The sequence below is a fragment of the Leopardus geoffroyi genome, chromosome C3, assembly GCF_018350155.1.
Source record: "Leopardus geoffroyi isolate Oge1 chromosome C3, O.geoffroyi_Oge1_pat1.0, whole genome shotgun sequence".
In the NCBI taxonomy this organism is placed as follows: Eukaryota; Metazoa; Chordata; class Mammalia; order Carnivora; family Felidae; genus Leopardus; species Leopardus geoffroyi.
In genome coordinates this window covers 113,330,680-113,358,622 of record NC_059338.1, presented here as the reverse complement: position 1 = coordinate 113,358,622, position 27,943 = coordinate 113,330,680, and the positions used below count along the sequence as shown (strand labels likewise).

At 36.0% G+C, this 27,943-nt stretch overlaps 1 protein-coding gene across 4 annotated transcripts in view; it reads left to right on the top strand.

The window, feature by feature from the left end:
* TMEM67 (transmembrane protein 67) overlaps positions 1-27,943 on the top strand; it is a 70,081-nt gene that overhangs the window by 18,832 nt on the left and 23,306 nt on the right. For all 4 annotated transcript variants that reach the window (XR_006706408.1, XM_045454229.1, XM_045454227.1 and 1 more), the window contains 15 exons: positions 5,229-5,328; positions 7,021-7,090; positions 7,187-7,261; positions 12,637-12,699; positions 14,109-14,260; positions 14,381-14,489; positions 15,226-15,312; positions 15,573-15,638; positions 17,772-17,928; positions 18,507-18,630; positions 20,152-20,257; positions 23,142-23,198; positions 24,755-24,853; positions 26,624-26,722; positions 26,976-27,062. Coding sequence is in view for 3 of the 4 variants with exons in the window: in XM_045454229.1 (XP_045310185.1) it covers positions 5,229-5,328; positions 7,021-7,090; positions 7,187-7,261; positions 12,637-12,699; positions 14,109-14,260; positions 14,381-14,489; positions 15,226-15,312; positions 15,573-15,638; positions 17,772-17,928; positions 18,507-18,630; positions 20,152-20,257; positions 23,142-23,198; positions 24,755-24,853; positions 26,624-26,722; positions 26,976-27,062 (1,451 nt within the window). In the remaining variant the exon portion in view is untranslated. The remainder of the gene's footprint in view (positions 1-5,228; positions 5,329-7,020; positions 7,091-7,186; positions 7,262-12,636; positions 12,700-14,108; positions 14,261-14,380; positions 14,490-15,225; positions 15,313-15,572; positions 15,639-17,771; positions 17,929-18,506; positions 18,631-20,151; positions 20,258-23,141; positions 23,199-24,754; positions 24,854-26,623; positions 26,723-26,975; positions 27,063-27,943) is intronic.

The following is a 27,943-nucleotide window of genomic DNA, read 5'->3' as shown; positions in this document are numbered from 1 at the left end:
TCAGAGCCTGGAGACTGCTTCAGATTCTGCGTCTTCCTCTTTCTCTACCCCTCTCCTACTCACACTCTCTCCCTCTGTCTCTCAAAAATAAATATTTAAAACAATAAAAATAAATAAATAAATAAACAAACAAACAAACCATTAAAAAAAAAAAAGATGTTAGCTCTCACAATACCCGTCTATACATTTAACAGAACCTTAATAAATTCTACTAGAATATTGTTTGTTTTAGAGACTAATTCCAAAGTTTATCTGGAAAATGTGAAAAGCCAAGACAATTATGAAAAAGGAAAGAGAAAATAACCCCATCAGATACTATGTACATTTTAAAGCTACTGTAATAATATGAATGGCTGGTATATGGGTTACACATACTGATGGATGGGACTTAAAATAGAGAATCAAAATAGATCTAATCTGTATCAGAATGTGATATGGGATAAAAGTAGTATTTCATGTCAGTGGAGAAAAGACTGATTAGTAAATGGTGTTGGGGAAACTTGGAAAATACTAATTCGGGTTTCTAACTTATTGCTTAAGGAAAAATAAATTTCAGGTCAAATATCTAAATATTAAATATGAATCTGAAGAAAAACGAATTTCAGGGTGCCCAGGTGGCTCAGTTGGTTAAGTAAGGATACAGGGAAATAGTCATTCATATATTACTGGAGGATTATAAATTTGTGCAGCGTCTGTAGAAAGCAACCTGACAGTATTTATCAAATGCAGATCATTGCCCAGCTAGCCCTTATCTGGGAATTTCCTATTCTAGTGCAGGGAAATATATGTCTGAAGAAGTATATGCATGGCTTCTTATTGAAACATTAATCCTAAGACAAAATATTGTAAGCAGTGTAAAAGTTTGTTAAGAGGAGATTAGTCAAATAAACTCTGGTACATCCATACAATGGTATAGAATGCAGAAAAATATAGATTATTATATAGAAAAATAATGCAGTCCTTTATTGCTGTGGAAACAAATCCAAGATCCATTAAGTAAAAAAACAAGGTATATAAAGTTTATATTCATTCATCCACAAATATTTATTTGGTACCTGCTATTTATCAGTTCTGTTTTCTGTGTTTGGTGAACTACCATTTATGTTTTCTAAAAAAGATTATATATGCATATGTGTTTATGCACAGCCTATTTCTGGAAGAATTTACAAGGAACTGATAACAGTATTGCTTCCAGGGAGGAGAATTCAGTATCTGGGGGGAAAAGGATGGAAGAGACTTAATTTTCACTTAAAAATTTTTTGTGCCTTTTTTATTCTATTTATATATTATCTATTCAAAAATTAATTTTATAGGGGTACCTGGGTGGCTCAGTTAAGTGTCCAACTCTTGGTTTCTACTCAGGTCACGATCCCACAGTTCATGGGATCGAGCCCTGCATCAGGCTCCACAGTGAGCATGGAGCCTGCTTGAGATTCTCTCCCTCCCTCTGAGCCTCCCCTCCCCCAAATTATTTTTTTAAAGAAATACAAATCTCTGCCATCAATTTATTTAAAATCTAGCTAGAAGGCAGGATATGCCTATGGAAAAGTAATTTGCAGAGCAAAATAGCAACAAAATATTTTCACAGGGGCACATATATTAAATCATCAAATGAGCATTTATAAACAATAAATGCTCTGTAAAGAGGAAGTCACTTCAACCAGGGTTGTTTAGGAAGGTTGTCATGAGGAGGCAGTGTAATCGTGGGGCCATAAAGGATTAATGGGACTTCAAAAGGTAATAAGAAAGAGAACATCTAGGCAGAAGGAGCAGTGTGAGCAAGAGTATTATTATAAACATAAACATCTAGATTGAAAATAAAGGAATTGGGAGGATAACAGTTTGTTGAGTTTAAAGGTGCTTTGGTACAGATGGTGGAAGGCCTTGAATGGTAGGATGTTCTGTAGGCATAGGCATTTTGTTCAAAGCTTTGAACAGGAGAATGATGATTAATCTGGCAACAATCCGTTGCATTTGTTCATTCAACAAATATTTATTGAGCTCCTACTACGCGCTGGCCATTGTGCAAGGGCGCGAAGCATAAAGCAGTGAAGAGGATACAGTGAACAGGCATGAAGTCCCTGCTTTCATGAAGTTCACATTTAAGGAGTGGAAGAGCAGAAGTAGGGAGAGCTGTGAAGAGGCTGCTCTGGTGCTGTAGACATGTGACTACTGGACCTGAACCAGAGCTAGAGGGAATTATACCCAAAAGAGTAGATGCCAGAGACATTAAAAGGATGACAGTAGACCTAGATGAGTGAAGGAATATAGGGATGAGGAAAAAGGAAAAGTCAAAATATCTTTGGGATTTCTAAGTGGGGATGAAGGTGATGATGGTTCATAGATTCATGCTGTGAGGAAGTCATTATGGACTGAATTTCTGAAACAACTTTTGACAGAGATCACTGGTACAGAAGTGGCAGTTTTAGTAGGTTGCTGAGAATGGAGGCTAGATGCCCGGGGGGCCAGATGGTGGCTCTGACACCTAGAGACCCCTTAAGGTTGAGTGACAGCTGTGAAAACAGTATTTCACTATCTTAGATGCTACTGTTACGTACTTAAAATTCTCCATGGCATGAGCTCCTTAGAGCCACCTTGAACTTTTGCTGTTGATTTGTTCTGTGGATTTGCAAGAGGGGTTGGAGAGGAATGGAAGAGTACAGAAAGAGGGTACATCTTACTTATTGCACCGCTTCTCTCAACTCTTCCCATTTCTGACATAAAAAGAAAATGATCAGATAATCAGGTAAATAATTTTTTAAAAATAATTTTAAAATAATTATCATTAAAAATATCAAAATTCTTGAGGCTATAGAATGAGAAATAAAAGTCTACACTCCCCATCTATTTTATTTCCCAGAAATTAACCTAAAGTAATTATTTTTTCTCTATCTTTCCAAGTTTTTAATGTATTGCAAATATTTTGGAATGTCTATTTGCAGTGTATTTTGGAGAGAGTGCCATAAGAGCACATGTAGATTTACTACTTAAAAAGATATATCCATATTTTTCAACTTAAAAATTTTACTTTTTAAAATTAAAGTAATACATGTATATGGTTTGAAATGTAAATAGTATAGAAAAATATGAAAACCAAGGGTCCTTGCCCTTCCACCCTCACTCTTATTCTTAGTTCTTTAATGTAACCACTATTAAGTTTCTTTTGTGTTCTTCCAAGAATGCTTTATGTATTTATATGTTTCTGTACATCCTTGGAAATATTTATATGTTGTCATACTTATTTCATCATAAATACTTGTTCACAAAAATTAAAATTTAAAATAAAATTATAAAACTTGATTTAACAGAACGGCAGTGAAGCTAAAAAGCAGTACCTTTTACTGAGCAGTACCCTGTTCAGTACCAGAAAATGGTTATCATCATGTAGGAACATGGGTCCCATGAAATCAGATTTTCCTATTTTTAAAAAAATGCTAAAAATACACAATTTTTATGTGAAACCTTCCAAATTAAAATTTCCCAAATTCAAAAAAGAGTTTATTGAGCACTACCTGCCAGGTGCTAGCAGACAGTGGTGAATCCAACTTAGGTTCTAAGCAAATTAATAGTATATGCCAGGGCATGGTAAGTGCTGTGAAGACGAGGGAGGGGGAGAGAGAGAGAGAGAGAGAGCGCCAAGTGTTATTTTACGTGGATGATCATGGAAGATCTCTTTGGAAAAGTGACATCTGAGCAAAGATTTGAAGGAAGTGCGGGACAGAGCCATGTAGATCACTAGGGGACTCGTTCTAGACAGAGGGAATAGCAAGTACAAAGATCCTGAGATGGGAGAATATTTGGCATTTTCAAGGAGCAGCAAATATGCTAATGTGGGTAAAGTAAATGAGGAGGAAAGCAGAAGTAGATGGGTCTGGAAAGTTGGGGTGATTGTGTGCAGATCATATAAGGCCTTTTGGCTGTAATAGTGACCTTAGAAATTACCCCAAGTGAGATGGAAGGCCATTAGAAAGTTTTCAGGGGAGTGAAGTCATCACACTTAGTTTTGAAAAGTCTTGCTCTAGCTTCTGCCTAGAGAATAGAACCAGGACTCCAATTAGGAAGCTGTCATAAAAGTCCAGGTGATAGATTGATGTCCCTTGGCCTGGGGTAGAGTTGCGGAGGTAAAGAGAATAATTCAATTTCTGGATATATTTTAAAGGAGGAGCTAACAAGATTTGCAGATTTATTTTGTTAACTTTAATTTTATTGTTTTTAATACACAGTATGAAAATAAATGAGGAAACTCTAAGGACTAGGGCCTGAGTAAATGGTCCAGTGGCATTGCCATTTACTGAGACGGGGATAGGGATGACTGTAGGAGAAACAAGTCATTCACCTTTACTTTGGTTAAACTCATTTTTACTATCTTGCAAAAACTTAAAACATTATGGACAAAGCATTATTGATAACATTATGATTAGGAGTAATGCCCTTTGACCATTTTTCTCAGTCCTGGTTCTCTGTTAATTCCCTTAGCCCCAAAAGTAATTGTTAACATTTTGATGTGTGTGCACATACACGTTTGTGTGTGTGTTTCCTTCTAGAACCTTTTTTTTTCTGTTTTAAAATAAACATTACAGCCACATTATATAAATGTTTCATACCAAAAATATTGTTCTAGAGCAAACTTTTTTCAGTTACCAGTATGATCTGTTAGATTACGTAATTCTTTTTAGTCCACTCCATAGTATTTCGTAGGATGAATATACCATCATCTTGCTATTTTAAATATGTAGGTTGTTTTCTAACAAGTAACTGCCTCAGTAAATATCCTTATACACATGTACAAGTGTGTCTGTAGGTTAGGTATCTAAAAATGAAATTGTAGGGTTGTAGGATATGTGAATTTAACATTTTAATAGGTGCTACAAAAAAACCCTCTTAAGTTGTAGAAACATGTCAACTGTCTATGAAATTACTTGTTTCTGCATACCTGCTGTAGCAGGAACGTACAGGTAAGAAGTAACAAAAAAGAAAAATAAAGGAAAAAATAATAATTTATTATTATGATTTGGAAGGTTAATTTTTGTAATTTTTTTATGTGGGAATGAGGAAGGCTTCACTTTTCTACACTTTGTTATGGTGGTATTTGACATTCGTCTTATACAAATCAGGTATCTTAAATATACCTGATTATTTATAATAATTACAAGGGGACTGTACTAAGTTTATAGAAGGTTATATGTTGACTTTGAGTTACATCTTAATTTTGTTTCTAAATTGTTTAGTGGAAAGAGATGTTAACGGAACATTGTTGTCTCAAGCAACTTGTAAGCTCTGTGACGAAAATGAAAACTCTTTTACAGTAGCAAATGCTTTAGGAAACAGGTAAGTGGTGTGCTGGGTGCTGACTTTAAATATCATCGTACATTTATATGGAATCTATACCTTTTAAAAATACTTCCTATGATATCACTTGTTCCTCATAATAGCCCAAAGAAGATAAAAGTAGATATTAACATATAAAGAAGCTGAAGATCAGAGAATGAGACTGATTAGGGTTCAAAGCTTGGTTCAGTCTCTTATCAGTTGTTTGACCTTGGCTAGCTCAGTAAGTCAGTCTTTTTGTCCTTAGAATGGAAATATACCACCTACTTCCTAGGCTGTTATCACAGCTCAGAAATCAGTATGTGAATTCTTAGCATAGTGCTTCAGAGTAAGTGCTCAGTAAAAGGTGCTTTTTTTGTTTGTTATTATGAAATTTGTACATAATCTATAATATATATAGTATATAAATATTAACTTCTATTTGCAGCATCCTTACTGTGTGCCAGGAACTGTGCTTTAAAATAATGTTACATAAGGGCACCTGGGTGGCTCAGTCGGTTGAACATCCGACTTCAGCTCAGGTCATAATCTCACGGTTCGTGGGTTTGAGCCCTGCGTCAGGCTCTGTGCTGACAGCTCGGAGCCTGGAACCTGCTTTGGATTTTGTGTTTTCCTCTCTCTCTGCCCCTAACCAATTCACATTCTGTTTCTGTCTCTCTCAAAAATAAACAAACATTAAAAATAATTTTTAAATAATATTATATAAAAAAGCATGTTAATAGATAAGTGGTAATTATAGTGACCCAGAAACCCTGATTAATAGCCCTGTTCTTTATCACTTCCTGTTTCCCCTTTATGCGTGCATATGTGTGCACCACATAAACACACAGCCCTGTCTCTAACTCAAACACAGTATCCCTATTTCAAATTCTTCACATTTTTATAGAGAGCTACATGATGACTTTTCCCAAGTTTAAGAGAAAATACTTGAGTAGCTTCTCCTGGGGGTATTTAGTATTGGATCACCTCTTCCCTTATGCTGATATGGATTGTAGTATCCAAATATTGACTATTGGGCTGATCCCCAGGTCTTCCCCTCCAGTACCGCCTTAAGCCCACTTCTATGCCATGCCCCAGTGCCTCCTACCTGCTCTATCTTACGAGTAATGAATACTACAGACCCATCACTGTCCCCGCTAGTCCGGTGGATGCTCTCCCTCCCTGGATATCATACATTAATGAAAAATACAAAGTATTTTTCTAAAATAAATAAAGATAATAAATAGACTTTAAAAGTGTTTGTCACAGCTTTGATCAGGGGATAGACACACATTTTTTCAGTATATGTTTCCTTTTTGCTTTGTGAGAGGCAAAATAAGGAATGTAGATTTGATATAACTACCTATGAAAACAGATTGGGTTTTACTTAATGTGAGTTTGTTAGGCTCTTAATTGAGTGACTTAACCATCTTTTTTATTCAATATTGTTTATTCTTTACACGCCATGTAGTTTCAAAAGAATATTCTCCTATTATTGGCTAATATTATTTATTTATACCTTGCTTTGTAATACAAGGAGTGGTATAAAAATAATCAAATCAGTGTTAATTTTTTTAATTTGTTTAGTTTATTATAAGTAATTACTTAGTTGAATGAATCTATTCTAATCCAGCATTTAAGAAGACAGATTTTAATGAAATTAGATCTAGCATAATTCATTAACATTTTAAAATGTTTTTGTTATATTGACAGATGTGTTCGATGTGAGCCAACATTCGTCAATACCAACAGGTCCTGTGTGTGTTCGGAACCGAACATTTTAGTAAGGCTAAGCACATTAATGAAGTGTATATTTTAAAATTAAGTTATACCTTTCCATAAACTGTTTTTTTTTTTTTATTTTTATTTATTTATGAAGACAGGGGGATTATGTTTCAGCAGCACAGTGAATTTTCCTTCACGTGTAATTTCATCTGCCCGTTATGGAGAACTTGTGAGTATGTTTCAGTTTTTTTGTTCCATTCTTGTTGCATTACTTCCTTTGGTCATCAGTCTGGGGCTAAAATGAGAAATATTTCTGTGTAAGTCACTTCAAAACACAAATAATTTAAGAAACAGTTACTCTCTTCTCTACCTTAGCTCAAACTTTTTCAGTGAATCTCCGAATGTTTAAGCTGGAAAGGTCCTATATAGATCCTGTAAGGAATGAAGCATTATTTGTTAAGAGCACCAGAGACTCTAGACTTGAACCCTAGGTTGCCAGTCATTAGTTTTATATCCTTGGACTTACTTGATATTTCTAAACCTTAGTTTTACTGTCTGTACATTGGACATAATAATAATAATTACCTCACAGTGCCTATACATGCTAATCACTGGAGAAACAAGGGTTATTCATATCTGGCCAGGTTCCTTCTTCTGTGGATGAGAGCATGGATGCCTCAGGTTAGAGCCTTTGTAACAGATTCTGGTCTGACAAGGTCTGCTGTGTAAAATGGGAAGTAGATGAATTGGAAGTGAAGAGATCACGAATAGAGAATAGGAGTTCGTTGACTAACTAGGAGTTAGTTAATGAGCACTGAAAATAAAATACCCAGTATGGCAGCAGAGCTTGTGGCAGGCAGGCGAGGACCCGGTTGCTCAAATTATCCTTAGATGAATGAGAGTCATTAAGGGACAGGAGGACAGCCATGATGAAGGTGGAATCTGGGCTCTTAAGGAATAAAGCAAAAATCCCTGTTCTCCAGTATGGTCTTGTGGGAGTGATAGGCAAGTACCATGCATTTGCAAACCAACAAAATAAATGCTAATATTGGGGTACAAATACGGAGCTCTGAGATCACCCCAAATTGCCTCATTTGGAATAAGAGGTGTGTCTTCTGGAGTGTTCCCAGTCTCAGGTTATAGTGACCTTCTATATACCATTGTCAAACTTGCAGGCCTTTAATTTTCATTTTTCCATTTGTTTTCTTTTTGCCTTTTTAAAATAATTTTGCCAAAAGTACCAACAATGCCTCTTTTTTCTCTTTGGTGTCAGATCACCAGTCATTTAGAAGTCATGCCTCTTTTAGTCTCCTCTGATCTGAAATAGGTCCTTAGTCTTTCGCTGTCTTTCATGAACTCAACAGCTTTGAAGGTTACAGGCTTTACAGTCTATAGGATGACCCTCAACCTGGATCCATCCAGTTTTTCCTCATAATCAGGACATGCTTGGCAGGAAACCACAAAAAAGATGTCAATGTATTATAACAGAGGGCACACAGTGTCCATTTGTCCCACTACTGGTGATTTTAACTTTGATCACATGCCATAAAGTCACCATGTCTACTATAAGGGTACCATTTTTCCCTTTATAATAGTTAGTATTTTGTAAAGAGAATTTCCAAGATTGCACTTCGTCTTCACCAACCCTAACAGTAAGTGAAACAACAATAAGTTTTAGTGTTGGTTAGTGATGTTTGCCTTTATCAGCCACTACTAGTATGGTTGCTAAATATTTCCATCATTCCTTCTTCATTTATTAATTGACATTCTACTATAAGAAAGAATTTTTCCTTCTTCTCATTTATATATTTGTTTATTAACGTAGGTATAGATTAGTGGGTTCCTGTTTTATTCAGTTGGTTATAATCCAGTACATGCATTATTTGTTTTGATCCTCAAATTGTCCTAGATTTAGCTAGTAGAAGCTTCTTCAGTTTGTTTCCTGTGTCTTTTTGATATATCTCCATCATTCTTTGAGCATTTCCTTCCTTTCTGGAACAAAAGATTTCCAGGCTTATCTTGTACTTTTCCTACCTCAGCCCTGGGATCAGCCATTTCTTTAGAATTTCTGGAAGATAATAATTAGAAACCAAGATTACCACATGGAGCATGCCCTTTTAGGAGGCAGATACCTATATACATACACACATCTGTAACTATTTATTTTGTATGTGTATTGAAGTAAATGAGTTCCCACTGATACTTTCAATTCCAAAGCAGTACCTCAGCATTCCTTCTAACTCTCCTGTTTGACAGATTTTAAGTACCGTCTCCAGTAGTGAGAAATCTGGGTCTCATCTTCAGTTTACTCATTTGCTCAGTGTAATAGTCTTCCAACCATACTGCTCTCTTCCATACCATCTCCGCATCCTTCTTCACACCACTTTGCAATAGATCTGTTGCAGACTCTGTTAAGAAAAGATGGACAGGGAAAATCAATTCCATTCTTAAAGTTAATTTGATTCAGTTAATACATTTCATTTAAACATTATCAATCTTGAACACTGATGCTTTCCTAAGGACAAGTTTGGAAACCTTGATTTTTAAGTCATTTTATAGCTAATGTTGAGACAGGTTCTGTGTAGCTTAAGTTATGAGGCATGTAAACAAATATAGTTAAGATTATATGACTATTTTGGCCCAGTCCTCAGCCTGGCTGACATAAGAACTCAGTTTTAGCAGTGCACTTGTAGTCAGTCAGGACCTAGGGGACCAGTACAAAATAATTAAACCCACAAGAGACTAGATGGTGGATAAAGCAAAATGCATGTTTATTAGTTTATATATATTAATTGCCAGCTAGACTAAAATACTTACATTGACTTGATAATGTACACGCTTCCTATTTGGAAAATTGTGCTTAGAACATTACAAATCAGGTGTTCTCTTGGGTAATACAGAATTGGAACATAATTAATTTTGTATAATTTTATGAGAGCACTTAATCCTACTCTAGGAACGTACCTGCCAATCAGTAAAGAGTTTCCATATATACGGGTCAGTGTGTTCCCATTGTCTGTCCCCAAAGATAGTAATAGTGATCTAGCATCTTGGCTTTGTGTTTTTCTCAACTTTTTTTTTGAAAATTTCAAAATTACAGAAAAGTTAAAAATATAAGTCCAGGAATGTGCCTGGGTGGCTCAGTCAGTTTTGAGCATCCAACTCTTGATTTCAGCTCAGGTCATGTTCTCACAGTTCGTGGGTTCGAACCCCACACTGGGCTCTGTGCTGACAGCATGGAACCTGATTGGGATTCTCTGTCTTCCTCTCTCTGCCCTTCCCTGCTCACTTGTGCACTCTCTCTCAAGATAAATAAACTTAAAAAAAGTACAAGACCAGGACTATACATATATCTTTCACTTAGGTTAACCAATTATTAATGTTTTGCTGCATTTGCTTTATAATTCTGTATGTATGTAAAATGCATGCATACACACACACATTTTTTTTCAGAGTCACTTGAAAATAAGTTGTAGACTTGTGACACTTCACTCCTAAATATCATATTATATAGCCCCTAAGAACAAGGGGATTTTCCTGGCTTCACAGCAAAGAAACTAAGATAATAAAATTATCTGATATACTGTTCATATCTAAATTTACCCTGTGTTCCAATAATGTCCTTTATGCCTCCCTTTTTGTGGGTGCAGGGAGAGAGGAGGCAAGAATCCAAGGATTCATTTAAGGATCCCACAATGTAATTAGTCTTTTGGTTTTCTTTAATCTAGACCCTGCTGAATTTTGCTTTTGTGGGTTTGCGGTTTTTTTGCTTTTTTGACTTTTATAGAATTGAAATGCAGAATCCAGGCCAGGTCTCTTGTAGAGTGTCCCACAATCTGGATTTTTCTGATTGTTTTCTCATGATTAGATTCAGTGAAACATCTTTTCACAAGAATATGATGTAGGTATTGTGTATATCCATTGCATCATAACAAAGAGCACATGTTAGGTTGTCTAGTTCCTGGTGATGCTAAATTGGATTATCTGGTCATGGTGGGATCTGCCACTTCTCTTCATTGTAAAGGTACTGTGATTAATAAGTCAGTCTGAGATTTTACTTTGCGACTTTGTAAATATCCATTTTAGTAGCCACTGATGAACCAACCTTGCCTGAATCAAGTTTTAAATCGGTCATTTCAAGATAATTTCACAATTCTATTATTTCCTTTACATTTAGTAGCTAGCAGTCTTCTGTAAAGAGTGCTTTCCTTTCTCTCTATACTTTTTCTTTCACTTTGAACTCATGAAATCTTTATTCAATGTGCTATAATTTTTTACTGTTTTTTTTTTTTTTCCAAAGTTCAAATTGTCTTCGGGCTTCACTTTAAGAGTTCCTATGTTATTTTGACGTGTCTCCATCAGTCTTTTTGCACCTTCTTGGTTTCTCTATACCATGTTCCAGGCTCAACCAATATAATTTTTAATAGTTACCTAACACTCTCATTACCTAACACTCCCCTTTGAATATTTAGGTTTTCTGTTATTAATAATATTGCTATCAATCATTTTATGCACAGATATGTTTTTCCTTTTAGAGAGATTATTTCCTTGTGATAAATGTCCCAAGTGTTTCTAAATTCCTGGGTTAAAATGTGTGGATAGTATTTTATGAAAGGATCATGTAGCTTTAACATTGTCACTGGAATTGTCTGTGGGTTTATTTTACATGAATTTCCAAACACTGTTGTCTTTGCTTTCCATTTTTACTAGTTTTTTTTTTTTTAATGTGTTCTTCAATCCTGTATGCAGAGGTGATGTTTTTCTTTAAAAGGGAGAATTTTTAAAAGGGAGAATTGCTACTTGACGAGATGAAAATAGTGACTTAGAATTTTACTTCAGATTTTTTTTGATAGCTATGATGCCATGTTTCATATAATTTGGTTTTATCTCCTCTCTGTCCATGCCTCTGAATGGTGTTTCTTAGTGTGTCATTTTTTAGCAAGATGTGCAGATAAGGCTCTAAAGCAGTGGTTCTTAGCCAGAGATTTATATCTGCAGCTTTCAGAGCACATGCGTGCCTTGGTCTCCTGGAGATTGATTTGGAATGCAGTCAGGCATTTTCTGTTCTTTGGAAATTCCACAGGTGACTCTGATGCCCATCATTATTTGAGAATCGCCACTCTAGAGATTTTATATGTCAGTTACTCTGTATATCCCCAATTTCCTGTTGCTTAGAAATCATTCATAAATGTTTCTTTTTTATTACTTGCAAATTTAATACAGTGTAATAATCCTAAATCAGCATGTGTTGGCAGTGAAATGCTAAATCAATACCTAGTTTTTCTTTTATTTTTTGTGCCATCTTGTTCTTTGTTTCTTGTATTAGTAAAATGAGTGTAATAGTTTTTTTTTGGATTATAGACACACTGTTTCCTTTTATCTTTTGCCTAAGTGACATGATTTTGTAATGCAGTCCCTCTTTGTGATAACTGAGTTTGGTTATAATTAACTCTTATATCCTCATTAAAACTATTTTCTAATAACATTGAGAAAGTGCTAGTAGTCATTTCCCATTGGAAAATATGCATGTTAATATTTTCTTAGCAGTGTACATAAGGAATCTTCATTTGAACTTAAAACTAAAACTTATCTTTTTGTGAGCAGGGCATGTCTTTCACTTCAGAATGGTTTGCAAAGTATTTGCAGTCATCAGCAGCTGCTTGTTGGGTAAGTTTAAGTTGTTTTTGAATAATTTTATTTCATTTTACAGAATTGTCCCACCACCATTTTTTCCCCAGATAATAAAAATCTTCTAAGATATATCTTCTAGATATATCTCCTTGGTCATATTCTATAAGAAAAATAAGCCATTTCTAGTGGAAAGAAAATACACAAAGAAAATGTTTTTCATTTCACATTTCATTATACACAAATTGAATGTCTTCAAGCTTGTTCAGCTAGAATGGAGTGTTAGAGGAAAGTGATTCATACTGTCATTTCTTAAATATTAATTATTGACCTACTGTGTGCCAGGCCCTGTTCTCAAATCAGGTTATGTATTTCAGAAAAAGACAGGAAAAAAATCCCTCATGGAATTATATTCTAAGTAAATGCAGGTGGTGCTAAGTGCTACAAGACAAATAAACCAGGATAAAGAGCATAGAGAGTGGAAGGGGTACTATTTTATACAGGTGGTTGGGATACATATCTCTGTGAGTGATATTTGAACAAAGTCCTGAAGGAAGTGAGAGTGTAAATATCCAGGGAAAGAGTGTTCTAAGTAGAGACCACAGCAAGTACAGAGATTCCAAAGCAGTTCTCTGATGTGTTCATGTTTAAGAAACAGGAAGGAGGCTAGAGTGGCTAGAGCAGGGTAAGTAAGTAAGGGCAAGTGGAGAGGTGAATCTGGAGATGAAGGGAGTGGCTACAGTGAGGACCTAGAGTTTATTGCAAGGGGGATTAGAAGAATTTTGTGCAAAGGAAGATAGTGACTGAACTTCAGATTTTGAAAGGATCACCAGCATGGAGAATAGATTTTGCTGAAGCAAGACAGAAGCAGGGAGACCAGTCGGGAGAGTATTACAGTAACCCAAGTGGGAGATGGTGGACCCATGAACAAGAGTGGTAGCCTGGGTCTGAGAGAAGTTCAGCTTCTAGATACACTGTGAAGATTGAGGCAATAGGATTTACTGATGAGCTGGGTATGGGTATGGGAAGGAAGAGAAAGAAGATCAGTGAAATGTTTGACTTGAATCAACTGTAAAAAATAGAGCTGCCTCTTCCTGAAAGGGAAACTGAGAAGTTTGAGTGGCAAACTCAACAAATAGTATTCTTTCAAATATAATTATTTTACCTAATAATTTTTTAAATGTCCTGCTATGTTTTTAGTTAGTTCTTTTTTCAACTGCTCATCTTTATATGTTCACCTGTAATTTACAATTAAAATGTACACATTATTCAAGTGGAAAGTTCTTTTCTACTTAAAATAGAGGAAAGATATTAAAGAGCAAAAGAATACCGCCAAAAAGAATTTGTAGACTAGGTACAAACATAATTTTTATATCAGCTTTTGCTTAAAGTATTAAAGTCCATGTTACATTTCTTTGCCTGGTTACCTTTACATGGTTCTCTCGTAGGTGTATGCCAATCTAACATCTTGCCAAGCTCTCGGAAATATGTGTGTGATGAACATGAATTCTTATGACTCTGTCACTTTTGATGCATGCCGACTGTTTCAGTTTATCTTTGAAAATACTGGACTGCGCACTGTTCATTCTATTTCATTTTGGTAAAGATACCCTGATTGATGAACTGTCATTTTGACCAAATTCAATGCAGTTACTTTCACAAATATTAGTAATAAGATATATTGGTACTGTGTTACTAAAACAATTGTAATTATTTGTAGGAGACGGAATCTTCCATGGCTCTTTTATGGAGACCAGCTAGGATTAGCACCTCAAGTACTCAGTACCATACCTCTTCCTACAAATTTCAGTTTTAAAGGAGAAAACCAGGTATAAGTTATTAGATTATTAGAGAACAACTGTATTTTGATTTATAATTTAAAATTTATAATTAGTCGTTCTTGCTTCCTTAGGTTTTTTTCTAAAAATTTAATTACTAAACTAAACCAAAATATCAGCTGTTCATAGGAATTAAACAATATAGAGTTTAGCAGCCTTACTGAGTGTATGGATACCTCTGGATTATGTGGTTGTGGCAGTAAGTAGTACGTGTAGGACTGGGAAAGTAGTTTTCATCACCAAATGCCAAACAAACTCTGTCCTTCTCTGTCTCTACATTTTTAAGAACTGCTTCCAAAGACTGACTGGAACTCTATGCCATTTCCTTAGCATAAACTTTTGTGCTAAGGTCAAAATTTTTACCTTCAGCTTTTTAACCTTCTAGAATGATGGAATCGATTATTCTTGTCCCTGCTCACCCCCCCCCCCCACTCTTCTACACACACACACACACACATACTTAACAGTTTTGAAGGAAGTTACTTGTCACTGGCATTGCCTCTCAATTCTGGGATAATAGTTTTAATGCAAAAAAAAACAGTTCATTTATTTTAGGTGTGTTTAATTATAAAGATACTTAGATTAATTTTGCTTCAAAGTAAAGCAGTTGAATTTGATATTTGATCTCTAGAAAAAGAAAGGATCAGTCAATAATGAACATTTCTCAATAGAATACTGCATTGCTCCTAGAGTATGTAACATTTTATTCTTGTTTTTATTTAATCAGAATAGAAAACTGAAGTTTATTGCTGCTTCCTATGATGTAAGAGGAAATTTTCTCAAGTGGCAGACATTAGAAGGAGGTGTTTTACAGGTGAGCATACTTCTAGCTAAAGAATTCCTACCTAATGTGCCTTATTTTTGCCTCAGCAAAGATAAGGAAAAGACTAGATGTTTACTAGATTAACTTGCATGGCTACGTTGATTTTTTTATTGTGTTTTAAATGGGAATTTCTTAAAACTACTTTAAGTAGTGTTACATAAAACATGTTGTATAGGGGTTTAAGAATTCTTGACTATAAGCAAATAAAACATTATTCTGAGATATTTACCATTTGTATTGTTTTGCTCTAGCTTTGTCCAGACACAGAGACAAGACTGAATGCTGCTTATTCTTTTGGAACAACCTATCACCAAAACGTAAGTTTGGACTATACTAGTCTATATTTTAACTTCATTTCACATCAGCAATATTGGGATGATCTTTGAATTTTCAAAATGTTTTTAATAGTAGTGAATAATTTCACTGACTGATGTAGTTTTTTATTATTTGGGTGTAGAAAGTCTTACCTTGTCATCTATAGCGTTTAAAATCATATAATATTAGATTTTCATAATTATTATTTATTTACTTTTAGGTACATAAAATGATATTTTCTTCTGAGCATTTTCAAATAAAACGAAAATATTATTTTTAGTGACTAATAAAAATGTTACTCCCTCCTCTCTCTACCCCCCAGTTAATAAATAAAAATGCCTCTTTCTTTCCTTCCATACTTTTCTCCCTTCTACCCTCCCTGACAGTTCCTTCCTTTGGTAACCCATTTTGAAATTACAGTATTTACAGTATGGTATAAAGGAATGTTATGAGCCATTAAACTTCTGAAAGACAGACATTCACTTGTCTACAGAAATACTTCTTGATAAAATGCATATACATACACCATAGAACAAAACTGTGATTCCACTTTTGTTAAAACTACAATGAAAACTATCATGGAAAACAGATTGGAAGACAATAAACATTTTTAATAGTGGTTATCTCTGGATGGTGGCATTGCAGGTGATTTATTTATTTATTTATTTTATTATTTTCCAAACCTCAGGGGCACCTGGGTGGCTCAGTCGATTAAGCATCTGACTTTGACTCAGGCCATGATCTCACGGTTCGTGAGTCCAAGCCCCGCGTCAGGCTCTATGCTGACAGCTCGGAGCCTGGAGCCTGCTTTGGATTCTGTGTCTCCCTCTGTCTCTGTTCTTCCCCTGCTCATGCTCTGTCTGTCTGTCTGTCTGTCTCTCTCTCTCAAAAATAAACAAAATAGTAATAGTTTCCAAACCTCTATCATGAACGTGAATTTACTTTTATTGTAAATGACTTATGTTATCAAAAAAAAAAGGAATATTATTATGTGTCTACTATGAACCAGGAGAATCAACACTAGTTAAATGCCTGCTGCTGGATGCTCAGCATTTTGTCATTGTCATCTCATTTGATCCATGAAATAACTATGTGAGATACGTATCATTATTATACATATCATTCATAGATGAGGAAATGGTGCTCAGTGAGATTAAGTAATTGACTTAAGGTCTTGTAGCAGGTAAATTGTGGAACCGGTGTTCTGTTAAACTTAAAAACCATGTTTTTTCCATTGAACCGGGCTGCCTCTGAAGTAGCTCACAGCCTAATAGAGAAAATACTATATAGACAAAGAATCGCAAAGAATGTAGAATGCGGTGTGTACAAAGTACCATATTGACACAAAAGAGGAGTCATCAGCAGTTCCTGGGGAGGTACTGGAAGGCTTCTCAGAATGAGTGATATTTAGTCTTGTAGAATGAATATGAGTTTGCCAGGAAACACAGTGGGGAAGGGAATATCAGGCAGCAACATTTGTGATGTCAGAGAGACATAGACTAGCATAGCATATTTAGGAACTGCATTAGGTTTGTATGAATGGACCATAGACTGGTAGGGAGCAGTGGGAGATAAACCTGGTTCTGTTAAGGGAAGCCAAATCTTAGACTACACTGTATGTCAGGAGAAAGAATTAAGACCTCATTCCATAGGACAGTAGTTTTTAAACTTTTTCACTGATGTACACTTAATGTTGAGAACAAAGGCATACCTTCTCCAGCTGTGTTGTAGAATAAGAACCAAGCAGTTCTTTACTTTTAGTTCTTTTGATCCTTAAAAAGAATCATATTGAAGTATTCATGTTTTGGAAGGTTCATGGGAATGCATACTAAAAAGATAGTTTAAAGATATTTTAAAAGCTTAAAAAACACTTTTCTTTTACGTTTATTTTTATTTTTGAAAGAGTATGAGTAGTGAGGGGCAGAGAGAGGGAGACACAGAATACGAAGCAGCCTCCAGGCTCTGAGCTGTCAGCACGGAGCTTGACGCGGGACTCGAACCCATGAATCGCGAGACCATAACCTGAGCCGAAGTCAGATACTCAACCGACTGAGCCACCCAGGCGCCTCCAAAAAACACTTTGAAAGATTAAATATGCTTTCTAATTTTCATTGCTTTTATTTTTTATTTTCCAGTGTGAGATTCCTATTTCTAAGATCTTAACCGACTTTCCCTCTCCTATATTTTATGATGTGTACCTTGAATATACTGATGAAAATCAACACCAGTATGTTTGGGCTGTGCCAGTGTTAAACCTAAATCTTCAGCACAATAAAATATTTGTAAACCGAGGTAAGATATCCATATATACGATTCTCTCTCTGAGCTGAAAACCAATAAATAAGTCAACCTTCATGATAATTTAATAAACCATGGGTTATAAAAAAGGTCATGGGTTTTCTCTTATTATATGGTTTTAGATAGTCTGCCAAGAAGTAAAACAATAAGACTGCTGATATATTTAGAAATTTCTGCCAAACATATGAGGCTTACTGTTAAGAAATTAAATATTATTGCTAATGTGTAAATTGAGAAAAAGTAGTAGAACTGTAAATTGGGGCTTCTTCAAGCTGTTCTCAAGCTGCTTTTCAGACAAGTTCATTTATTTTGTCCTCATATTATAAAATCCTTATTCAGTTAATTTGCAGGGAAAATCCTTCCAAACTGATGAAAGTCCAAACAATCAGAAGACATTCAAGTGAGGTCAGGAAGGCTATTACCAAGAATTTCTTGCAGCAATAGCTGTTTGTGCAATCATTTTATCTAAAACACAATGTATAATTCTGTGTTTTAAATTTATTCTGTAACTTCTTCTTGAGAACCAAGGTATTTTTTAATGCCATCTTTTTCTTTTCTTTTTATGATAAAAGACAGTAGCCCCGGCAAGTGGCTTCTGACTCGGCGCATTTTCTTAGTGGATGCACTAAGTGGACGGGAAAATGACTTAGGAAGTCAGCCAAGATTAACTCGAATTGCTACCCAAATATCACTGAGGTAAGCAAACATCTGTTGTACTAAATTAAGGTTGGAGTGTATGGGAAAATGTGATAAAGTGTTTACTAGTAATCATCAGATGAAAACAATAAGGACAACTGAATTGCAGCAATACATAGAGATTTTTAGATATCTGTGTAGACTGGTATATACACCAGTAGAAGTGAGGAGCTCCAGGGGGAGAATTCTTTTGAAGAACCTGAGGAGTTTTATCAGAATGCACACCCTAGCCCTGCTGAATTCGAATGGGTTGAGAGGCGGAGGGGAACTGAATAGCAGTGGGCTGAAATGGGAATGTGAGAAGGAGCCTGCCCAGTGGTTTAATGGGTAGGCCCCTGGGTTTTCATTTCCTTTCATAGCTACTGCCTTGGCCCAGATTAACTATCAACACCTCCCTCTTCCTAGGAAATCTTAATGATGATCCTACCTTATAGCCCTTATTTCTCTGTTTTTAAGTGTGAGATTCCTACCTCTAGATCATAACTGACTTTCCCCACTCTGATATATGTATTTTTTAATGTTTATTTATTTTTGAGAGAGAGAGGGAGAGAGAGCACAGACCGGGCAGGGACAGAGAGAGAGGAAGACACAGAATTCGAAGCAGGCTCCAGGCTCTGCACAGTCAGCACAGAATCCAATGTGGGGCTTGAACTCATGAACTGCGCGATCATGACCTGAGCTGAAGTCGGACGGACACTTAACTGACTGAGCCACCCAGGCGCCTCACCCACTCTAATATTTTTCGATGTGTACATTGACTACACTGGCAAGAATCAACACTGTCATTTTACATGAGTCTGGCACTTTGAAGCACTTCAATATCCATATACATTTTTTCATTGTTATTTCATTCTGCTTTTCATAGCATCTTATGAGGTACAGGCAGTATAGAAGCTTTATCATGTATCTTGCTGAAGTCCAAATATACTGTGTTTTTTAGCATCCCCTCAATCTACTAATGTAGTATCACTGGTAAAAATGAAATTGGACCTAGTCAGGCCTAACCTGATTGTGGTAAAACCACGCTGGCCCCTAGCATTTGGCACTTTGAATTTACAAACTATATTCATGCATTGAATTCAGCAAAATATGTTCCACTATGTACTATAAACAGTACTAGGTATGACATGCATTATTTTGTTAAGAATTCATCTTTCTCCTTTGAAAATTATGGTGTTATTTGTCTTTTCCTAGGCTTCGTTTAACACTTCACTTTTGACTGTTCCTCAAAGATGGTTCATAGTACTTCAGTGATTTCACTTGTAAACTTCATAGGACCTAGATCGCGAACAGTTTCTAATTTGTCTCAGACGGTATATTTTAATATTAAAGTTTTGACTACTTAAGATAGCTTATGTTGTTACCATTAGTTTGTTTGACCCTAGTCCTTATTAACTGGTTGATTCTGAGATCACCAAGACTATCCATATTACATTAAAACAACAACAACAACAGTAAGTCAGCTGTATGTTTAAGGACTTAGATATATTTATAACTAAAAATGTATTTTATTATAAACAGCATCTACCTTGTGCCCAACACAAAAAATGGAAACATTTACCCTCCCTTAATTACCATTGCCTACAGCGACATTGATATCAAAGATCCCAACAGCCAGTCTGTGAAGGTGAGTGCCATGCTATTCAGTGGCTCTGTATGTGTTAATGTAATACTGATGCAGTTTACATTATGGTCAAAGGTTATTAGTTCTTTTTTAAGTTTTAAAAAAAATACTGCACTAAATATAGTCAAGTCTTAATTACTTTTTACTACTAACGGTAAAGGTGAGTTCTTTACAGATCGTTCAAGTAAAAAAGCAAGAATTAAGTTTTTATCTAGACACCATCACCAGGGATACAGTTGGGCATCCCTGTTCAGGATCCCGGGGGTATCCTGAAATATGCAGTGTCTGTCTCTGTCCTTTTTGCCAACTTGCTTGCACTAAGATTTTGTTTCCTTGGCTAAGAAAAGCAGAAACTCGAACTTTTCAGCAGGCATATGTGTTCCTCTTCTCATCAGGTTTGCTCACTTGATGAAAATGCACTTTGACAGGTAGAAAGATTCAAATCATCAGTAGTTTATAAGTAGTAGTGCTAAAGGGAAGTAGAGAATAGTTTGGACCTGCAGCCAGGTTGGCTTCCTACTATTTCCCCAACTCAAAGTTAACTGCAGAACTAAAGGCCTCCCTTGCCTGGAAGGGCCTGTGAATGGAGTAGAGACCTCGTACACTCTGAAGACAGGCTACGCCAGAGAATGAGCCTGGAGAAGGCTCAGTTCCTCCTCCCAGCCTCACGAGTAGTCAGATAAAGCATCTCTGCTTTGAGGAGTGGTACATGACAGACATATAGAGACCAAAACCAGAGGTAATCCTTCTATACTTTTTCCTCAGAGAGATTAAGTGGCCATTCCCTTCCCTGTCTGGAAACATGAGAGGTATTTAAGCATTCCCTACCTCCAAACCTCACTAGTAGCTTTTAATTTCTACTATTTTACTTTTCTGAATTTTGGCTACTTTTGGCTTCTGTATTGTATTTGTACTCAGCTGCTACTAGATTCAGGCTTCCATTAAAGAAAAAGTAAGCACATAACATAACTCTTCTCTGAAAGATTTTACCTCCTCGTTTGTATGACCAAATTGGACGTTAAAATTAGTTTCCATTGCCTGAGCTCATATGCACCATAACAAGAGGAGAGGAAAACCCAGAAACTCACTTAGTAACAACAAGGCTGCCTGGTTTAAAATTTCCTGGTTAGGAACACCACCTGGGTGGCTCAGTCGGGTAAGCTCTGTGTTGAGCCCCAAGTGGAGCCCTGCGTCAGGCTCTGTGCTGACAGCGTGGAGCCTGCTTGAGATTCTCTGTCTCTCTGTATCTGTCTCTCTCTTTCTCTCTCAAAATAAATAAATTTTAAAAATTAAAAAAAAAAAATTTCCTGGGTAACCAAGAGTATATTTATTTTAAGATAAAACACTTCTGGGTCTTTTCTTTAACAATCTTTTTATTTGCTTAAAATATTCCAAAGTAAGTCTTGATAAATTGGAAAATAATACATACAAAAAGAATTGCGAGAATCATGAAACTGTACTGATGAAGTCCACCTCAGATTCCTTCTAAGTATAGAATGTACAGTTCTTTCATCATTTCTTAATTTTTCATGAGAGGTGTTGCAAAAATTCTACATTCGTGAAGTATTCAGCTACGTCTTGGCTCTCTCACCAACAGCAAATAACTTTCCCTCACATTTTCTGAGCAGATCAAGAGCATCCCTCAGATTTGCCCTCAGGCGAATGCCCTCAGTTTTCCTCTGTAATACTTCAGAATCTCTGTTTCATTATCCTTCCTGTCTCTTGCTCTGATTTTTACGAACAGAGTGCCCTTCCTCCTTACTTAATTTTCTACCTGTGCTTGTGTGTAGTACTTTCTCCAGCATCCTGTTTCACCGCTCTTCCCTTATTCAGCCAGCTTCTCTGCTGGCCCCTTTCCTTTGCCTATAACAACTATCAAGTCCTCCCGTCTTAAATACAGTAAAACAACCAAACAATAAAATCTTTCCTCAGTTCTGCCAGCTTTTTAGCTTGCTATCATATATCTTTCCTTGATTTTCCAGGCATTTACTCTTTCATCATTTGCAGTCTAGCTCTTGCCATTTTGTGTCTTTGAAAACCTCTTTCTTAAAGGTCAGCAATGAATTCCACATACACTGGCTTTATTTCTTTAACCTGACATACAATATTTGACATTGTATTTCCAGACATATTCTTTTTTTTTTTTTTTTTTTTTTTTCAACGTTTATTTATTTTTGGGACAGAGAGAGACAGAGCATGAACGGGGGAGGGGCAGAGAGAGAGGGAGACACAGAATCGGAAACAGGCTCCAGGCTCCGAGCCATCAGCCCAGAGCCCGACGCGGGGCTCGAACTCCCGGACCGCGAGATCGTGACCTGGCTGAAGTCGGACGCTCAACCGACTGCGCCACCCAGGCGCCCCTCCAGACATATTCTTGAACCTCTATTCTGTTATCTTGGTAAGACTTCGGTATCTCGCCTCTTCTGCCTCTCACAGTCCTGTTTCTCTACCCTTTACTGGTTTCTCTTTCTCTTCTTGTCTCTTAATAGAGTGGTATCCCTAAGATTCTTATTCAGCCCTTTGATTAATGCCTTCTCAGGTGTGATTGTTTAGCTAGTTGCTAAATTCTTGCTACACAAGATTTGTCACATTTCTCAGTTACAGACACCTATCAGAAAATGAAATATCATTAGTTTGGTTTGACTGCTGTTAATGAACCTAAATGAGCTCCTAATGAACCCCTCTTTCTTCAATGTGTGTTCAAAAGGTATATTTAAAGCAGCATGAACAATTCCTCAGAGTATTTCCACTTATATATAAATAAAGGTCAACTCTAAAAATACTGATAGATTAAAAATAGGCATTTCTACAACAAATATATCTTTATAAAAGTAGGTTTGTGTTACATAATTTCAGTATGGCTAATTTACTTTGTTTTAAATTTCAGGTTTCTTTCTCAGTCAAATATGAAATGAATCAAGGAGAAGCACAAGTCCAGACAGATGTGAGTTTGTTTTAACTTGTTAAAATATTTACAGTATATTTCTTAATTAAAAAATGTTTAAGTACACAAGGGAGTTGTCAAAATAGTTCTGCGATAGATCCTTCAACCAGCCTAATGTTCACCTGTTACATAACCATAGTACAGTTCACCTGTTACATAACCATAGTACAGTGATCATAATAAGGGCATTAATATTGATGTAATCCTATTAACTGATCTGCATATCCTTTGAATTTCATAAGTTTTTTCACTATCCTTTTTTTTATTTTTTTTTTAATGTTTATTTATTTTGAGAGAGAGAGAGAGACAGAGTGTGAACGAGGGAGGGGCAGAGAGAGGGAGACAGAGAATCTGAATCAGGTTCCAGTCTCTGAGCTGTCAGCACAGAGTCTTACACGGGGCTCGAACTCGCGAACCGTGAGATCATGACCTGAGCTGAAGTCGGACACTTAACCAATGGAGGCACTCAGGCGCCTGCCTCTCACTATCCTTTTTTTGGTTTAGGACCCAAATTGCTTTTGCTTTTGGTGATCATGTCTGCTTAGTCTCCTTTAATCTGTGACAGTTCCTCAATCTTTCTTTGTCTTTCATGACCCCATCCCAACACTTTTGAAGAGTATTGGTTATTTATTTTGACCTTCAGTTGGGGTTGTCTGATATTTTCTCATAATTAAATCAAGTTTTGATACAGATACTACAGATACGATGTTGTGCCCTTCTCAGTGCATCATATCAGAAGGTACATGATGTCAGGATGTCTTATTACTAATGATGTTAACTTGGATCATATGTCTAAGGTGCTATATGCAGAGTTCTCCAAATAGTATTTTTTTGTTTGTAATTAATAAGTATCTTGTGGAGAGAGAGTTTGAGAGGATGCAAATATCCTGCTTCTCATTATCCTTTTGGTCTCTGATTTTAGTATCTAGTGATGATTCTTATCTATAAAAAGTATTACCGTGACATCTGCCTGATGGTGATTTTTCTCTTTTTTTTATTTTTTTTTTTCTATTTTTCATTTCTTCTATGTTTGTTAAATGGAATTCTAGAAGAAGTTGCCCCTTTGCCCACATGGATTTATTTATTCAATGATTTCTTAAAAAAAAATTTTTTTTTAATGTTTTATTTATTTTGGAGACAGAGATAGAGCATGAACAGGGGAGGGGCAGAGAGAGAGAGAGAGGGAGACACAGAATCTGAAGCTGGCTCCAGGCTCTGAGCTGTCAGCGCAGAGCCTGACGCGGGACTCAAACTCACAAACCATGAGATCATGACCTGAGCTGAAGTTGGACGCTTAACTCACTGAGCCACCCAGGTGCCCCTATTCAGTGATTTCTTTAAATCAGTATAGATTCCTGGATATTTATTTTATTCTAATGATTATAATTCATTACTATCTATCTTCTTGGTCAAATTGTCCTAGATTTGGCCATTAAGAGTTCCTTCAACTTGGCCTCTATCCACCATTTTTTTTTTTAGCATTTCTTTACTCTATTTGCATATTTGAACATTGATGAGGGAAATTACATATATTCCAAAATGTTGTGTTTTTTTAGATTGCTTTAGGCGTTTTGGGTGGGCTGGCCGTTTTATCATCTCTTTTGAAGACAGCAGGGTGGAAGAGGCGCATTGGGAGTCCCATGATTGATTTACAGGTATGATCTCAGGAGTTTTTAAAGTATATTTTCATCTTTTGACTATTTTGTGTCTTTCTTTTAAGATACAGCTGGAGAATGAGTAAAACACTGCCTTCTTTCCCTGGGGTATATAACCAGAAGAGGTGTGTGCACACCGCATTTTCCTCCCACATTGCTGTGTGCCGGTCCACACTCCCACCCGCAGTGCTGTTCTTATTTCCACACATCCTCACCAACGCTTGGTATTTTCCAGCGTTTCCATTTATTGCCAATCTGGCAGTGCAAGTAGTACGTCATTGTTGATTTCATTTTCATTTCTCTGCTTTTCATAGACTTTATTAATCATTTTGGTTTCCCTTTTTGTAAACTGCCTGTTTATATCCCTTGCCAATTTTTCTGTTTGGTTTCCAGTTTTTCTCGTTGATTTAAAGTAGTTTTTTATATTTTCTAAATATGAATCCCCTTTTGGTTTTTGATGTTGAAATATGTCCTCCAAATATGACCCATCTGTTATCTTTATCTGTGTGTTACTTTGTTTAACAGAGACTCTTGATTTTGATATTGTCACATTGATTAGTTTTTCATGTGCCTCTGGAATATTTTTCAGGAAAACCTTCCCAGTCTCAAGATCACAAAGATATCCTCCCAGGTTTTATTCTATTAACTTTATAATTTTACCTCTCATATAGTCGTTTTTAATTTACCTTTGTTTTTATTTTTATCTAACATTTATTGAATGTATGCTAGGTACTTTTTTAAAGCTTTATTTATATAATTTATTTAATCCTCACAGTAGCTCTATGAGGTTAGATACTATTATTATCATTCCCATTTTACACAGAATGAAATTGTGGCAGAAGTGAAATAAACTTTCTACTCATTTAATTTTTTACAACTCAGTAATAGGTGGTATTTATTTCCATTTTGCTGATGAGTTACCTGAGAAAGGCAACATAGTAACTTGTTTGTACTGATACATCTTCCCGACAACAAAGCCAGTGTGCCAAGGAATCAGAGGAGAGGCGCTTGGTTTACTGTTTGGAATAGTTACGAAAGGCTTTCCAGAGAAGTGAACTTTAGGGTGGGTTGGGTTATCTGAGCATTCCACAGATAGTCACTGAGGACCTGCTTTCTGATTGCCAAGAACACTACCAGGTGCTGGGATGTGATAGTGAGCAAAGACAGATTGGGTCTCTACTTTCAGAGCTCATGAGAGTTTGCCACAGAGAAGAAAGAATATTTGATGGAACAATAAGCAATGCCCATTTCATTCCACAAAATAATTCAAATGCAAGTTAATCATGGAGTGGTTGGAACTGGCATATGAAGTTTAAAAAGTCCATTTTGGTCTAGGTTGTGAAGGACCTTATGGGTCTGGAATTTATACTCTAGTGAAGAATCATTGTACATTTTTAGGAAAAGGAGTGACACAATGCAATTTACATTTAATTTTTCCAATTTAGATTTTAGAAAGCTAACTCTGGTGGTAGTATGAAGGACAGATTGGGCTAAAGGGCTCCAAACTAGGAGAGAATTAGGAAGCAATGTAACTTTCTTAGATAGTGAAAAGATAAGCCGGGTTGAGTAAGACAATGTTGGTAATGGACTGAAAGGTACAGATTCAAAGGAACCCAGGAGGTGTCCACAGTTGGGCTTTATAACTGAATAATCTATAGATACATGACACAGGCTTTAAACTTGAGAAACTGGGTAGAAAATAGGTTACTAAAAGTGATAGTATAAATAAATTGAGTCTATAACCGTTATAATTCTCTTTTTAAATTGCAGACAGTTATGAAATTCTTGGTGTACTATGCTGGTGATCTGGCCAATGTTTTCTTCATCATCACTGTGGGAACAGGTCTATATTGGCTTATTTTCTTCAAAGTACGTGAGTTTCTCAATTTAACCTAAATGTTCATACCTGAATAAGTGAGGCTGTCTTTATAGAGGAACTATCTTTATTTGGGGATATTTCTGATCAAGAGAATTGAGTGAGGCAAGTGATGAACTCCCGATTCCTTGAATATGGTATTTACTGAGTCTCACCACCTACCTCTTTTATGCTTTCTTTGGTTTATAAATTGTGCTTCTTAAAAACCCTGTATGGTCATATTTAACAGTGTAATTTATATCGTAGGCACAGAAATCTATCTCTGTTTTGCTACCAGTGCCAGCTCAGGAAGAACGTCTTGTTACTTATGTGGGATGTGCTTTTGCTCTGAAGGTAAGTTTTAAAGGACAGGTTCCTGAATTTAAAAAACCTGATAATAAACTCATAAGTCTTGAAAATGCTTTCAAAATCTTTGGTGTAAAATTTAGTGTGATTTTACTTTTTTTGTTTATTTTTATTTTTTAAAGTTTTATTTATTTAAGTAATCTCTACACCCAACATGGAGCTCGACCTCACAACCCTGAGATCAAGAGTTGCCTGCTCTTCCCACTGAGCCAGCCAGGTGCCCCAAATTTAGTTTGATTTTATTTTTAATTTATTATTTATTTATTCTTTTTTTTTTTTTTTTTTTTTTTTAATTTGAGAGAAAGAGTCAGGGAGTGGCAAAGAGAGAGAGGGAGAGAGAGAATCCCAAGCATGCTTCTTTCCATCAGCGCTTGGAGCCTGATGCAGGGCTTGATCCCATGAACTGTGAGATCATGACCTGAGGCGAAACCAAGAGTCAGACATTTAACCAACTAAGCCACCCAGCTGCCCCTCTAATCAGTCTTATTTAAAATACTTAAGGAGCTCCTGGGTGGTTCAGTTGCTTAAACGTTCAACTCTTAGCTTCAGTTCAGCTCTCGTGGTTTGTGGGATCAAGCCCTGTGTCAGGCTCCAAGCTGGCAGTGTGGAGTCTGCTTGGGATTCTCTCTCTCCTCTCCCTCTATCTCTCCCTCGTGTATTGTGTGCTCTCTCTTTCTGTCTCTTAAAGATAAATAAACATTAAAAGAAAAAAAAAAGCACGAATTATTTTATTTTACCAAGAAAGTCTACTTTTATTTATAATAGGTAGTTCATTCTGAAAAACTGACTTAAATAATTTTCATAAGAAGCCATACATATTTTTGAATTAATACAAGTTATATTAATTTGATAAAGTGATATTTAATTAT